The sequence below is a fragment of the Podarcis raffonei genome, chromosome 10, assembly GCF_027172205.1.
Source record: "Podarcis raffonei isolate rPodRaf1 chromosome 10, rPodRaf1.pri, whole genome shotgun sequence".
NCBI classification, from domain to species: Eukaryota; Metazoa; Chordata; class Lepidosauria; order Squamata; family Lacertidae; genus Podarcis; species Podarcis raffonei.
In genome coordinates this window covers 46,541,755-46,558,501 of record NC_070611.1, presented here as the reverse complement: position 1 = coordinate 46,558,501, position 16,747 = coordinate 46,541,755, and the positions used below count along the sequence as shown (strand labels likewise).

General features: G+C 44.7%; 1 protein-coding gene across 2 annotated transcripts in view; it reads left to right on the top strand.

Moving 5' to 3' along the window:
• Positions 1–16,747, top strand: part of CACNA1I (calcium voltage-gated channel subunit alpha1 I) — a 288,035-nt gene that overhangs the window by 156,986 nt on the left and 114,302 nt on the right. For both annotated transcript variants that reach the window (XM_053405099.1, XM_053405098.1), the window contains exon 5: positions 16,153–16,250. In XM_053405099.1, coding sequence (XP_053261074.1) covers positions 16,153–16,250 — 98 coding nt within the window. The remainder of the gene's footprint in view (positions 1–16,152; positions 16,251–16,747) is intronic.

Below are 16,747 nucleotides of genomic sequence, written 5' to 3'. Positions count from 1 at the left end.
TCAGTCGCCACTTGGAGTGACTGCTTCTGCCTCCGCACATTAGCTTCAAAGCATCGCTGCCACTCTTAATGGAGTCTGGCATTTCCCATCTATGTTTTGGGAGAAATCTGAACAGAACAGGGGTGTGAAATAACCAAGTTCTGGGCATCGAGGGATGGGTGTCAAGAAATAAACAAATCCCTGATTAAATAAAAAAAAAACCTACTTACTCAATTAAGCTATTCACTACTTGGGGTGTTGAGCTTCTCAGCTTCAAGACTGAACACTAAAGTAACTGTGTAATTAGTAATTAATTTTTCACTCCCAGAAGATATGTCTTATTCAGTGCTAGGAGAAGAAACAGAGTAAAGAAAGAAGGGGGGGAGAACACCCTCTGTTGGGAAGAAAGCAAGCTGGAAGGGCCGAAATTACACCCTGTCTCCTGGCTCTGATGTCTTCAGAAAGCTATATTCAGAGCAGGAGCTTGGGAATGAGGGTAGGCAGGGACCTTAATGAGGGCTGCTGCCAACCCTGTGATTAGAGCACTCCACCAAGGGTGCTTCTGCAACTCCTTGGCTGCAGAAGAGAGTGGTAATGAGAGCAGAGCTAGACAGGTGGGGTAGCTGAATTGGGAGAAGAAATGGGCTGGGGGAGAGGGGGAGAGCTGAGTGCAACAGAAATGTGTTGGTCAGGCCAAGATAGGCATGAACAAGTCAGTGGAGGATAAATTTAGGAAGGACTGAAGATCACATATGCCAGCTGTGATCTCTCCAAGGGGAAGCCCAAGCCAATTTATAAGTCACTAGCCATCTCATGCCTGACATTGCTCAATAATCCTAAGAAACCCCCAAATCAGTTTGAAATCAGTGGTTATATCGGTGCAGCTTTGAAATGTTTAGTCTGCCATCTTGATTCAAAATTGTGTCCAGTTGTGTCCAAACGTAGACAGAAATCTGCTGCTTGGTTTCAAGAACCAACACAAAATTTGGTTCTATTTTAAGAGGTGTCCAAATACATAGGAAACAGAAAACTTTCCAAAATATATAGAATAAGTTGCGCTTTAAATCATGCTCAGAAAAAGAACAACAGCCAGTGGGCATGCTAGCACAGATCAGCCACATTCCTTTCCCTGCCTGTGAGAGGTCAACATGATTAACACTGTGAAATGGCCAACATGATTAACACAGGCAATCATGTGAGAGCCTTATCTATTTGAGAGGCAGGGAGCTGTGTTCTGCTGCGTTTGTGGTGTCAGGCTTAGGCACGGTTTGAGTAGATGTTGTTCCAAACTGGAGCCTGGAACTGGTTTGTGAGGCGCTGGACCAGTCTCTGGTTGTTACTTCCATGGCTCTTTGCCTCTTTTGCTTTGCAGATGAGCCGTGGTGCACACTTTTCATAACGAGGTCTGATGGCGTGTGTCTTGTGTGACACTCACCACCCACTTAAGCAATTTAGCCGCTTGTTTGCTCTCTTGCCCTCCCTTCTCTTGCTCCGCCGTGTCATTGCCATTAGCACTAATGGGGCACACAGCAATGGACTCTTAAGGGGATGGCAGGCTGGGAAGTTTAAGCTGCTTCTGCGTTCCTCCCCCACCCACCCTTTTATTATTGGAGCGGCCATCAGATTAGTTTGCAGGGCTTGGGCCTAGGATGGTTGTTTTCTTTCCTCGGGTAAAGATTTCCCTGAGCGATGAGAATGAAGAAGAAGAATAGTTGCTAAAATTGCAGATACATATGGCTGTTGTTTTTTTAATGTCCTTAGCTGCTAGAGGGCAGGTGAAGCATATGCTAGAAAACAAAAAGGAGCACAGCAGGAAAGGAGAGGGAGCAGGGTGATGCCCAAGGTCAGCAGACACAGCAGCTGCGCTTACAGTCACGCTAGCGCCAAGTGAGCACCCATAGAGCAATCCTTGGGCTTGCAATGAAAAAGGCACATTAAGCTATCTACCCCAGTATCCTGATTGGCAGCAGCCCTCCAAGGGTTCAGCCAGAGGGTTTGGTTTAATTCCACTCCTGTTACGTGAGGGTTTTTGTTTGTTCTCAAGAGGAGATGGGAGGAATTGAACCCATCAATTGAAGGCTGTTTTGCAGTTGTACATTCTTCCGCTCTTCCTCAGTAGCATCTTGGACGCCTTCCGACCTGAGGGGCTCATCTTCCAGCATCATAACTTTTATATGCCTGTTGTCTTTGTCCATGGAGTTTTCTTGGCAGGGATACTGGAGTGGCTTGCCGGTTCCTGCTCCAGGTGGATCACGTTTGGTCAAAACTCTCCACTATGACCTGTCCATCTTGGGTGGCCCTGCACGGCATAGCTCATAGTTTCTCTGAGTTATTCAAGCCCCTTCGCCACGGCAAGGCAGTGATCCATGAAGGGGACTCCTGTTATGTGAGGGTTTTTGTTTGTTCTCAAGAGGAAATAGGAGGAATTGAACCTGGGAATTGAGGGCTGTTTTGCAGTTGTATGTTCCTAGCTCCGATTCCTGCATTGCAGGGGCCTGGAGCAGATGACCCTTTGGGACCTTTCCCTCTTTGCAATTTTATTATTCTACCTATGGGTCTTTCCAGATGCATGTGTTTGGTTCAAGTGTCCCTTTTTCACAGGGAAAGATGCTTATGACAGTTCATACCATCTAGCGTAGTATTGTCAGCAACGAATGGCCAGCAGCTCTCCCCACCCACCCACACCAGCAATGTCCTGCAATTTTGTGGACCTCTTCTTTTGATAAAATGCATTTGTTTTAAAGTTGTAAATCCTCGTCTCCAGTAGTGGATCACACAATTTTCCTCTTTGTTCTAAGCAGGGAGCAGAAAAGAGCTCTCTCCCCAACTCTTTTCCATCCACAGGGACAGGGTATTGTTCTACTGACTCAGGATCCATGCTTGTGTGTTTATAAAGCTTTCAGGAAAGGGCAGACTTTTAAAACCATTTTAAAGGCCAGACAGTGATGAGGATGGAAATGTGAAAAGAAATTCGATATAAGGTAGGATTTGAATACAGAGCATGCAGGGGAGATAAAACAACAAAGAGTTTTGTGGCACTTATATAGAATAGCAAATTTCTTAATGCCTAAGCATCTGTTGACTACAGTTCACTTCATCAGATGTAACCCCTCTGGAAACTGAGAAGAAGATAATGTCAGAAACTGGAGATGAATGTTAATGTCAGAATTTTCTGGAGCAAATGCTTTATTGATTTTGACAGTTGACAACGCATATGGTAAAAAATACCAAACAAGCCTGGCAAACTGTGTTCCCCACCTCATCGTTCCTCCCGTTTTTCACTCTTCATTGCCCCTTTTGTGCTTCTCAAAATGACTAACCAGCCTGTTCTTTAGAGCACAGGCAAAACTGAAGTAACTTTCTTTGACGAGAGCCTCTGGCCCTGCCTGAGAGATGTCACTGTGGATTCTTCATATGCTGTGCCAAGGCCCCAATGATTAATGCTGCGTGCCTGACAAGTTGTGTCAACTGTTCTGTGGGTTGCAAGCTAAAAGCTGACCTCAGCAAATGGGGTGGGAAAGAGGGCAAAGAGACTTCTTCCTATGGGATTTTCAGTCTTACTCTATCTACAATAAGGAACTCTGTTGCAGCTGCAGATCTCCAGGACACAGCTGCAAATTATATATGGAAATATATAGAAGAAGTAATAAACAAAGGTGCTTCTGGACACCAACATAGTGCATATTCAAGACACCTGAGTAAAAAACTTCCAGAGGCGTTGCATTTTAGCCTGCTACAGGGTGGGGAAACCAGAGACTGTAGCATCCTAAATTTTTGATTGCATAGCTTTTGTGGACTAGCATCCTGTTCATCTGATGAAGTGGAATCTAGTCTATGAAAGCTTGTGCCATCACAATTGCATTAGTCTTTAAGGTACTGTAGGACTTGTTTCCACTGCTGATAGAACCTGCTCACCTCAAATACTTGAGATTTGAGAGCAGGACTTTCAAGTCCAAGTCTGGCTTCCAAAGAGGCTGACTTCCCAGCACCTCTGTATTTCATCATTAATTACTATCAATTGCTTTCATTTCTCACTTCTTGCCATCATTCCTTATTCCTGCAGCAACTCCTTTCTGTGAAATGTCTATTCCTACTGGAAAAGTACACTTCTTGCTCCTTACGTTTTTCAGCAAAATCAGGGTTTTAAAAAACCAGTAATTATCCTGATTAATGACTAGTTAATTGAACTAGTTAACTAGTTAAAATGCTTATTATTATTATTGAATTATTAATGGCCTTCTATAACACTGTCTTTAGGCAATCTACATATAATCTAAAACAGTTAAAAACACAAATACATTGAAAACAAAAACAAAACCCTAGCAAATGGACACTCGTGGTAAAGACCCATTTATCCAGCTGGGAAAATACGTTGGAACAAAAATATATTCAGATGTTTCTAGAAAGTGCAGATAGTGGACGCTGGTCATATTTTGAGGGGAATGCTATTCCACAGATTGGGGAAAGCCACATTAAAAGCCCTACTATGGAGTTACTATGGAGTTACTATGGAGCAGGCTTCTGAGATCTTTGGAACTTGCAGAAGAAACCCTTCTACAGACTGCAGCAATCTACAAACTGTATGAGGGATACAGGTGGTCTCTCAAGTAACCAGGTCCTGAGCTGTCTAGGGACTTTAATGTTAGCACCAACACCTTGAACTTGGCCCAGTAATAGATTGGAAGTCAACCTGCCAATTGGATTCCAAGTCAGAAACTAGATAAATGATAAGAGCAGGCTCAGGTCTGGATCCCTCTCCTGTCCACTACAAATGACACACCTCATCCTCCCTCTTTGCAGTTATTTGGTGGGGACCTCAGTTCCCAAGCCTGCTGCTGAATGAGCTTTTTGGGTGCAAGCATATAACTACTTGAGACTAGCAGAATGTAGGGAAGGAAATTGCCAGATTGCTTTTTGAACAATTTTGTTTTGGAGATAACTTGTCAGGTTCAAAGCAAAGTCTCATCCCCACAGAAGAGTCAAGATTGCGCCAAGGGTATTATCTTCCGAAAGAGATTGGTGCCATGATCCAAAAGGAAAGTGGTAGAGGAATGCTGCATGCGTTAAATTACCTTACAGGCTCTGTGCTCAGATCCTTTTGCAGAGGACTTTCCCCTCCACTTTAAAAGTGGTTAAGCTTCCTAATCCGTTCGTGTATATATTTGCTTAAATCGTTTATTAACCACCAGCGAGCTGCCTTCTGCATACAGAGAGATGGTGTTGGCTTTCTGATGCAGATAAGGACAATGGGATGAGAGAGTAATAAGTTTTGGATTATTCCCAACTTCAATGCCTTTAACTCCCTGGGGACAGTTCTCCAGTGCAAGCACAAAAAAGTTTGTTTCTCATGTTCAGTAAATGTAATGTGTCTGACTATAAATGAAGGCATTCCTTGGGGTCGCAAGCAGAATTATACCTCACATTTAAAATGTGGTGGGGCGGTATCTCCTACTGTCAAGCTGAACGAAGGAGGTAGAAGCTATATTTTAAAAGTGTGACAGCCTGCATAGCTTGTCCATCCTACAAGATCCAACTGCCTCTGATTATTTCTCTGTGATTCTGGCTTGTGCATTTATAGCTACAGATATATTCTAGTAAATCTTAAAATACATGTGCTTCATATTGTACTGCTAAAAACACCTTAAAATATAATCAGTATTTAGGAAAGGATGTGTTTAGTTGCTACACTTTATTACTATATATTTTGGAAAGTTGCTTGTTCATCTGTTCATTTTGCATTTGGGCACTTCCTAAGGTATTGCAACCAAATTTTGCATGATGGATCTCAGTAAAAGATCTCCACAGCTCTCACTGAGAAATGTGCACATTTGTCTTCATTTACATATCAATAACTTAACTGAAAGATATTTTTAAGGGACATCAATTTTAGCTGGAACAGTGTAACTGATTTGAAAAATCTGCTGCTCTAAGTTGGCGGTTTTATTGAGCAGTCAGTTCTTTTCCCTATTTTTGTTTGCATATGAATCTATGCTTTTACATGTGAATTGAGTCTCCCGTATATGCTTGGTGGGTGTGAGTGGGTGAATGGGTGAATGTGCAGTTATTTATCCAGCCAGCATTGATCACACTCAGAATAGACACACTTAAATGAATGCATTTAATTAACTTTCATTAATTTCAGTGGGTCTACTCTGAGTAAAAAATAGTTGGCTACAATCCTCTATATTCCCCCACCCCCATTTCTGTTTACATGATCAGCCTCTGCTCAGGTTTTCTCTTCCTTTTAATGAGCCTTCCATGTCTCTCTCTGAGTTATTTTTGTTTAACAGGAGCTTGAATATTTTTTATTGGCTGCGCAAAATCCCATCTGCCTCTCTCTGTGAGCTCCGGGGGGGCTGCATCTATGCCACTGCATTTCAGGAAACGACTCATTTCACTCTATTACTCCAAATGTGAGCAAACAAGAAAAGGGATAGATGTGGTGGCAGAGTCCGGAGGGGGGCAAGAGATGGAAAGGGAGTGTGGAGAGGGAAGGAGAAAACAATCACAACACATCGACAGGTTGACCCGATTGCTTTGGAACATTTGTCCCTCCGACAAGTCCCTTTGTGAAAGGTTTTGACACATGCTCTCTTTATCTTTTGGACTGGGAGCAGCGCTGAGTGACGGATCACAGGGAGCAGGCAGCCTTTGGGTTAGATGCACGGGAGGACAAGGCCAGGGCCTAGCACGGGGCAGAAAGAGCTGATTCAGCAACCGGAGCAAACTTGGATAGTTAATAATGCATGAAGTGAATTAGGTGCTGACAGCTCTCAAGCTCAGAGCCTTCGCTATGTAATTATGTACTGTTGAACTTACAAAATGTCTTATTTTTGGAAAAGAGTCGGAGCACATTATAATTAAGCATTCATGTAGCACTTCTGATCTGCAGAGCGTTTGATAAGCTTCATCTTTGCCGTAATCCCATGAAATAGTTCACCCATTTTACAGACGGGAAGCTGAAGCTGAGAGAGGAGCGATTGGCCTCAGTGAACGCTGGGCTGTCTGAAGCTGGGATTTGAACTTATGTTTCTTAGAATCATGCAGAAATGTTCTGTTGCCCCATTTATGTTCCCCTCCTTTTGTAACAAATGCCAGAAAAATTAGCTATGTTGCTCAATTGCAATAAAGCCAACATAGAATCAGCTGGCACATTTCTTGCAATGTAAGCATTTGTGGGCCTGAGCCTGCTTTGTTAGATGCATATATATATATATATATAACAGGAAAGAATACAAATCTCCTTTCCCCCCTTTTTCTTTTTACAAAGTGAGAGGGAAAGGTCATTACAAGAGATAGCTATTAGTATGTTATAGTTGTATTCAGAGCACACATTAATACAGAATCCAGTCTGATGACTAGGCACAGAATGATCAATAGCACGAGCCAAGACAATTTCTTCTTGTAATGAGCTAGCCGTATCCTGCGTTTGTTGAGGCTGAATCCCAAAGTGTCAAATTTGCTAAGGCATTCCAGTTTGGCAGCTTCATGTTGCTGGACTCTGTTTGAGGTTGTTGTGTGTGTGTTTTTTTTACATTTATTAATATCTGATTCTTTTCCATGTATCCCTTTATGTAAAGACCTGGCTAGTCAGCCTATGCAAACAGCAAAAGGGCACTGCTGGCAGATGACAGCATATATTGTGTTAGATTAGAAGACGTGTAGTTGATTGTTCTTAGGGGGATCTCCTTGCTGAGAAGAATTTGCTTCAAAATGGCCCCTGGCCTGCAAATGCAGTAGGCATGAGGACTGAAGCATTTCCTGTTGGGAAATAACTGGGGAATACAGGTTAATCCTGAAGTCCCACATCCGTGGGGAACTGCAAAGAAAAAATGGCTGACCCTGAATTTGAAAATAGCAGGAGGGGCTTTGAACTTAGTCTTTAGCCAAAACAGTCCACCAGCAGAGTTTAAAACACAGATCTATGCAGCATTTGCAAAGTATGGGGGATATCTGTTGTTAGACCTTTAAATGTCCCATTATTGAGCACTTACAATTCTCACCTGGCTCTACCCCTCTCGGAGTGAATAGACAACAACATTTAGTAAGTTTAAATGCTTTACTTATAGTAATCACAGGTCTCACTCATGCATTGTTCAGTGCTACAGCAGAAACAGCACAAACAAACAAAAAGAACTTGGTCTCAAACATGTGGTCCGATTCTGAAGCACCAGCCTTGGACATGTGCTCAGCTTACATGGCTCAAGAAGAAGAGAGGAAAAGGAACAGGAAACAAGCCTTTTTTCCTTCCTCCCCAAAGGTGAGGGGTCATAACCAATCTGACTCTTCTCTGTGGTTTTTAACGCCTTTCTTACTGGCAATTATGCACAGTTTTGTTTGGCTTCATAAATCTCCCACATTTTCCCTGTGCTGTTATCTTGGAATAAGGACACTGGTGAATAGACTTTCTTGTAACATATTCCTCTTAAGAATAAGTATCTTTGCTTAAATTACAGTGGCTTTGGGTAATGAGGAGACTATGGTGGGTTCTCCAATTCCTTGTGGGTACACATGGCAACCGTCAGGAGAATTCTGCCCTCTGCCCTGATGGTGCAAGAGAGGAATGAGGCAGGCGATAGTATGCAAGCATACCCACAAATGCAGAGGAAGGATTTGCACATACACGTTGACTGCTTGACGAATGCAGCCTCAAACATTGACTTCCATCTGTGATTGGACAATTCTGAGGTGACGGTTCTTCTGTCTGGGGCATTGTGTGTTCTCCCAATGCCTTGTACACAACAGCGCTGAAAATGCATTACAATACATCAAATGATGTGCATGCATGAGTGAACCAGACCTGAGGCTTCTCAAGATGCAAGGCAGGAGATCCATTGCTGTCTTCCAGTTGAATAGATTGATGCACTTACAAAAAGCACTCTCAGAGCATAGCAGCACTTGTTTGACATGCTCGTGCTTGAAGTGAGTCCACTGGTATACATGCTCATTTTAGTTGTAAGACTTGGGTGGTTGGGGGCAAAATGGAGGCTTTCTACACACCAAGCACGGGCTTCACCACTGAGCGATGGCCCCCTTCTCAAATAGGGTTTGGTTCTTGAACTCATCAGTCAGTCATTTGCCAACTTCAATGCCCTTGTTGTTGGCCTGGCTAACTTTCAGGATTAGAGGAGTTGTTAGAGTTGTCCTGAGACTGTAGAAGCATCCTTGGGAAAGGTCTAGGTGTATTCCTCTTCTCTTAGTGGGTATTTGAAAGGTGCATTTTGTGGATACTAATTCACACACCCCTGGGCTGTGGAATGCCCTGTCACTCTTTCCTCAAGGGCCCAGGCAAGACCAGGTATTTCCCCCACCACTCAATGAATGGGCACACAAATATTCATCAGTGAAGTATTACAGTTGAACTGTTTCTTACAGCGTGCCAAGGAAAAAGGGCTTTGTGTAAGCGGACTCCAGCGTGCACCATGAAAGAGCAGAACAAAACCATATTTCAGTGGAGCCAGTTCATTAACTGGTTAAAATACCTATGACAGTATTTCAGTGCATGTGGCATTTTGATGCAATTTAATGAAGGAGAAAAGGCTTTGTTGTCAAACTCTCACAGGCAAACCATTTATTGTTTGGAAAGTGCATCACCTGTTTGTGAAAAAGAACATAAATTGTTTATGACAGTGCCATCAGCCCTGCAAATTCTTCCACAGGGGACCGCACTGAATTTTAACATGATTCATGAATTAATTGATTAATTATACCAATTAATTCTATCAGCTCTAATCCCTTTTGATCTGAATGTTCAGGAGCAAGGCTTCAGAGATTTGGGTGCTCCTTTTGATCCCCTTTCCTGTGACACTCAGCCTCATTCCTTGCTTCTCTAAAGAGGTGCTGGCGATAGCTGACGTGTCTGCCATAAAGAGGGATTTAAGAGCATATGGAGAGGCCTCCTGGAATAGACCAGATGTTCATTCGGTTCCCCACAGTGGCAAACTAGATGCTTCCAAAGCAGCTCACAAGTAGGCCATGGAAGCCATCAGTCAGCCCTCCCCACAGCGCTCTCCGACCCACCATTAGACAGAGGGAGGGAGGAAGCAGCCACCTCAGGCTGCAGATCTTGAGTAGCAGGAAGCAGCACTGAGGTCTTGGAGGAGAGACCTGCATATGCTGTACTGTCTGTCTACCCAGCATCCCCTAAGGTAGCCTTCTGCCCTCAGGTGTGCTGTCCTGTTGCTGGAGCAAGATTCAGCTGCCAGTCCTATCAGCTTCTGCACGTAGGAATAGAGGAAGTTGCCTTATACTATGTCAAACCATTGGCCCATCTACCTCAATATTGTCTTCGCTGATTAATGTAAGAACAGCCTGCTGGATCAGGCCAATGGCCCATCTAATCCAGCATCCTTTTCTCATGGTGGCCAACCAGATGTTGGTGGGGAACTAGCATCAGCTCTCCAGGATTTTAGATCGGGATCACACTCAACTCTTCCTGGAAATGCTATGAAGTAGGTGATCTACAGCTGATCTACAGCTCTTCCCCAAGGAAGCAGGGGCAGAACCATCTTGTCATTCATCCCAGGCAGCAAAATATCTGAAGCCAGCCCTGAGCACCTGACATTCCATGGCATACAGCCTCCAAACATTTTTACAGGTTCTTTCTTTATAGATGCAAACTAAAGTAAAAGAGCCAGGGACACGTGTGGCGCTGTGGGTTAAACCACAGAGCCTAGGACTTGCCGATCAGAAGGTCAGCGGTCGAATCCCCGTGACGGGGTGAGCTCCCGTTGCTCGGTCCCTGCTCCTGCCAACCTAGCAGTTTGAAAGCACGTCAAAGTGCAAGTAGATAAATAGGTACTGCTCCGACGGGAAGGTAAACTGCATTTCCGTGCGCTGCTCTGGTTTGCCAGAAGCGGCTTAGTCATGCTGGCCACATGACCCGGAAGCTGTATGCCAGCTTCCTCGGCCAATAAAGCGAGATGAGTGCCGCAACCCCAGAGTCGGTCACGACTGGACCTAATGGTCAGGGGTCCCTTTACCTTTAAAGTAAAAGAAGCCATGTTCTAAGCCATTGCCCTGTAAGAGGCAAACTTGCCCCCCCCCCCTTATAGCAGTCAGACCAATTAGTATAAGCCATTGTAATGACTGACAGGCACCCAGGAGCTTAATTTGTTTTAAATTAAAATGGTTCATTATTAACTTTAAGTGGCACGTTCATCTGGTTGTAAATAGGTTGTTTCCATTTCAGGTTGACTTTGAGGCTTTCTCTCCACACCTTCATTTCAGATGAAAAAATTTGTTTCTCCATTCTGGTCTTAAAATGCATTGGCTTTGTATTAAGTGACCTTTATTGCAATGGAATAGTACATCTAAATGGGAGCATTTCGAAGTGATAGTGCCCCGAAGAATGGAAGAGTCACTCCTCTTCACCCCTTAATGAATTTTTAAAAAAGAAAAGAAACAAAATATTTCCTTTTTAACAGCTCTCAGGTTGAGGGGTCTATGCTGGGTCATTGTCACTGTCTGAGCCGGCCCTCAGCCTCCCCCACACCACAGTCAGCAGTGCGCACCCTGCTGCTTCTTGAAACTGCTCTGCTTTAAAGGTTATTCAGGAAAAAATCCTGCTGCGTAGGCTGCAAGGTTTTGTGAAAGCCCAGATACTCTATTTGTCTGTGTTTCCCTTAATTGGGGTGCAGCAGGTCAAGCCGGCAATAGAGATGCAGCCATACCTGAAACAAGACTTTCACCTCATCGAAGCCAGCAGAGATTTTGTTATTGACTTCCAGCGAGGGCACTTGGCACAAATCTCCTCCAGGGAAGATTCATAAAATCCAAAGTCACTCTAAGGCTGCAATCCTATGCACACATTTGCTTGAGCTCACAGACTTATATCTGAGCACATAGGATTGGCCTGCTGGGGCATTTTCACACAGGGCGCTTAAAGTGACTCTTTCAGTTTGTGCTGTGAATGCCCACCCTCCCTCCGCATCCAGACGTTTATCAGAATGCACATTTGCATTACATAAATGCCTCTCTTCCACTCTCCCTTCTGCCTTAACAAGGACCAGACATGCTCATAAATAGCATACAAGGAGCTCTCAAAGACCACTTAAGTTACATGTCCAAAAATACTCTATAAGCCAATCTCTCTGTCTCCCTGTGACTAAGATGGAATGAGACCATGGGCCAGTCAGGCTTCATGAGTCTCTGTTCCACTCAGGATTAGACCTGTATAACCACATGTTTCTATTTCCACATAAGACACCCCAGCTCCTGCTATACCCTTTCTTTATGCAGTACTGGAAAGCTTTGCGCTTGGCCACCACCTCAGCTCCAAACCAAACCCCTCTCTCTGACTTGGGTTCCTCCAGCTTGATTCTCTATCCTCCCCACCCCACCCCCTACCTAATATATTCAAATCCCACCTTTCAAGGAGGCTAGCAATAAATGAAAACACTTGAGACTTTAAAAAAAGTTGATGGTGACTTATGAAGGCTCTGTGGGAAATGTCTCCTTCAGGCCTTAAACTCCCCTGCTTCTGGTGTTTCAATTAGTTTTCCTTGAAGGTTTCAAGGTGACCATCCGAGGTCTCCTCTTGAATCCCTCATCCCAGCTCACATTTCCTTCCTGCACTTATTTCCTCCAGCATAGTCAGCTGAGAGAAGTCTGCTTAGCCTTCCTTGGGAATGGCCTGATGGTGAGAAAATCAACTTTTAATAAGCCCTGAGAGGCAGATCCAGACACTATTGCCTACAAGAATTCAGTTTCTATTCCCCTCATGTCCCTCCATTATTTGCCTTCTGGCATACCAGTCCTTCCTAGAATGTTATTGGAGCCAAACTGGTTGAAGTAAGGATATATCAGCATGGTTCATTCACAGCACAGGACTTGCTCAGCTTTGCTTGATGCTAGGTGGAGATGGTTTAGGCTCCTAATGCCAGTCAGTCCAGCCCAGTCGGAATGGGACAAATGTGCCTTCTCAAAGATGAAAGGCAGCAGGGTGGAAAGGGCCCACTGTAGTTTATCTCCCCCAAGCAGTTCAGGGTGCCATGTATGCCCTTAGCAAAGAAAAAAGTTGGAATTTGGATATATATGGAATGAGTGAGCAGGAAAGAACCATCACAGAAGGTAGGGGTGGGATATGAACAAGGATGACATCATTATTTTACAGCGGGCTGAAATGTCATGTGAGTGTATTATTCTGGCAGTTGTTCTGGTAAGCCAGTTTTTAGCAGGGGGCATAGTTCCATTTGAGCAAGGGCTGAAGAGTCAGAATTATTAGGAAGCTAAGATGCAGGTGAAGTGCTCCATCGGCCACCCCTCCAGAGGGAACAGCAACAGATGCTCCACCTCACCTTTCGTTCATTAGCTGTTCAGTTCTGTGCATGATCCAGGACAACAGAAAACAGAACTAAAGAGTTCGGATTTTTTCCTGTCCTGTTCTGACCATGAGCCCACAGGGTATGACGGTGGCTCACCTGGTCAATTGTCAAGTCACATAGTTAGGGAGATTGTAGTGGCAGGCTGGAATTTCAGGACCTTGGATAGCTGCAAGTGAACATCTTGCTCTGTATGAGCTCTGGACCTCAACTGAGATCCTTTATCTTCCCTGGGCTAGATCACCCCTCCAAGGCTCCCTTCCTGACCAGCAGAACATTAAAGGAACATCCTTCTGTCCAGAGCTTGCCACTCAATTACTTACCAGACATCTCCCACCTTGGGTGTTGCTTTCCCTTGTTGCCAAACAGGTATGGGAGTGAGGAGGATGAGGTTCCTATTGTAAAGGGGAAAGGTTCCTCACGGGAATCTGATTCAGGAGTGCTCTCTTGGGAATGCTGAATTGAAAGTTCTGGTTCACAGCGCTCTTGGCTGATAGGCTTTAGTTCAGGCTCAGTGTTGGACCCTGTCTGGGTTCAGCATCAATGCAGCTTTACACTGCTGGTCTTTCAGTCTCGGCTGTGTTCCTTCCCCTCTGTGCCACTCAGGGTCAGTCAAGGTTAAGACAGGTTCTTATGGAAAACAGGACACTGCCAAAACTCCTGCTGCTGTTCACAGCAAGAAGGAAATTGTTTTAAAAATCATTCGCCAGCATCTCAGTTGGTGTGAGGCCTGATTGAAGCATAATGCCATGTGCACCATAAAAAATTACCTATTCAAATACAGCTCTTTCCATTAAAAGCTGGACTCTCCTTCATTGGAGGTTTTTAAACAGAGACTTGGTGGCCATCTGCCAGGGGTTCTTTAGCTGTGATTCCTGCTTTGCAAGGGGTAGGACAAGATGATGTTTTGGGTCCGTTCCAATTCTACAATTCTATGATTCTATAAAATGATGTTTGTGCAAGTTACATCTCCAAAACCTAGGCCATGGGTCCCTGGCTTGCTAATGCTGATTGGACTAGTAATGCAATTTTATTTATACATAAAGCCAGTTCAATGAAACATAGACTAGGGAAATTGGGAACCGGGGGTTAAACACACTCAGCATCACTTTTACACCATGCTTGGGACAGCTCTGTGTATTTACTTGCTTATTTAGTTGACCTTTCTATCCTGCCTTTCTATCAGACCAGCCCACCAGGGCAGCTCATGACATCTCATTAATAAAACTATTGTAACAAAGCAGTTTAAAACAATGATACATAAAACACAACCAACATGAGAACAGAACCAAACACATACACCCCCCCAAAAAAAATCAGGAAGAGCGCCAAATAATTACTTCTTAAGCCCCAAAGATCTTCTTTAAAAAACCCAGCTTTTGCTGCTTGTCAAAAGGTCAGCAGTGAAGTGCACTGGCAGGCTCTCATCACCATAGTAAAAAAATAATAATGGATGGGGGGCATTCATATCCACCATGCTTTGAATGTCAAGGGGACAATCAACAGGGGAGCACACAGGTATGTTCATGGGGAGGGGAGAGGTCTTTCAGATGTCCTAGTCCCAGATTTCTGAAGGTCTTAAGGGCACTGGTGGAGGAAGGGGTGTGTGGTGGGTGCGGCCTGACCCAGGTGTCATCCTTGAAGGAGGGTGACATCGCCGCCCCGCCCTCCTAGAATGCTCGCCATGGGTGGTGCCCCGCCAGGATGCTAGCCCCGCCCCAAAGTGCACGGCATGTGCCTACTCTGGGTGCCAAAGCAGCTAGCTCCACCTCTGCTTAAGTGTTACAACCAGCACTTTGAATTTGGCTTGGAAACAAATTGGTAGAGTTGAAGTGGAGAGTGGAAGTGATATGAATGTCTCTTTCCATAGAAACCTGAAGTTTCCAAAGGCTTTTGCATGATACAGAAAGGGAGAGGCCTATGGGTTCAGAGGACCGGATGCAAGGAGAGAGGTCTTTGGGAGTCAGATTTTGTCATCGTCATCTCTCCCACCACCAGTTTCTCATCTCTAAACAGCAGTATCTGCTTTCTTACATCCAAGGAAACTCCTAGAAAATATGTATTGCATACACAAGTGCCACCATCTGGGTCAGGAAATCTGTCTGATGCCACTGTGCTCAGTGTTAGTCTAACCTTTCTCCTACCCCACCCCCATCAAGCCTCTGTGCTTCAGGAGCTCCTTCCAATGTTTTTTGGCTTGGTGGCCCCTTTGCTGATCTTTTCTCTCCTGCCTCCAGGGCAATGGGGGGTGCAGTGTTCTATAACCACAGCAAAGCCCCTTATCCCTTGCAACAAACAAAGCAGGTAAATGCCAGGAAGAGGGCTCAGCAGAGTCTCCGGGCTAGGAGTTCCTGACAGCTTATCAGAGCTGCTCTTTCAGCTCATCTCTATTCCAAAGGGCATGGATTGTGGCAGCTCGATTTTCCACCGTGGGATTTTGGCGCCTGCTTCCGTGAAGCACCAGGTGCTCATGCTCAGTTCTAAGGGTCTCCCAGAGGGGATCTATGCTCTGATTATTGTCTCAATAGTGTCACCAACACCTTTTCGTTGATATGCAGCGTGAGATATGCCGCCCTGAATGTCAGTCATTTGCTTGGTATCTCCAGCCTTGGCAAGTGGGCAGGAGGCACACTCACATATGATTAGCATGCGTGGAGCAGTGCTTCATTTCTAATACTTCTCTACCGGCAAAGTCTCAGGATAGTCTGATGAGGAAGAAATGACACACTGAAGGGATTTTGTGCCATCCTGCCTATGTGAACAGCTTCAGCTCCTGCCTTGCTCATCTCCCCTGCTAGTTTCAAGCATGTCTCTCACTTTCCATTATCTTTCCTCTCTCCTTTTTTTGCAGGATGGTGGAATATTCTCTGGATCTCCAGAATATCAACCTGTCTGCAATCCGCACTGTGCGCGTCCTGAGGCCCCTCAAAGCCATCAACCGTGTGCCTAGTAAGTCTATCTGCCTTTCTTCTTTCAATCTCTCTCTCTCTCTCTCTCTCTCTCTCTCTCTCTCTCTCTCTTTCTCTCTCTCTATTTTCTTAGGGGGGTTGCACACACTGTTTTCTTAAAGTGATTGGGGTTGAGAGCACACATACTCATCCAGCACATTCAGAACTTACTAGCCACGTGGCACCTGCTTCTCTCGCACCCATTTGCACTGCTGTCTGTGCAAGGGGAGCAAATCAGCTTATCCAGCACATCCAGTCCCTTCCAGCTACTCAGTACTTGAACCCAGACTATGCTGATCTCTCCTACCCTCCTGAACTGCTGTCTGGGGAATTCATGAGCTGTGCACGGACAGCAAAATCCTTTTAAGAGAAAGGACAACATTCACAACAGAAATTCTGAGCTAAAACACTAAACTGGGATTAAAGGAACTTTAGAACAGGCCTTACTAGGAAATACTTAGCAAGGCTTCTGCGAAAGGAAGTTCCATCTTACCAGCA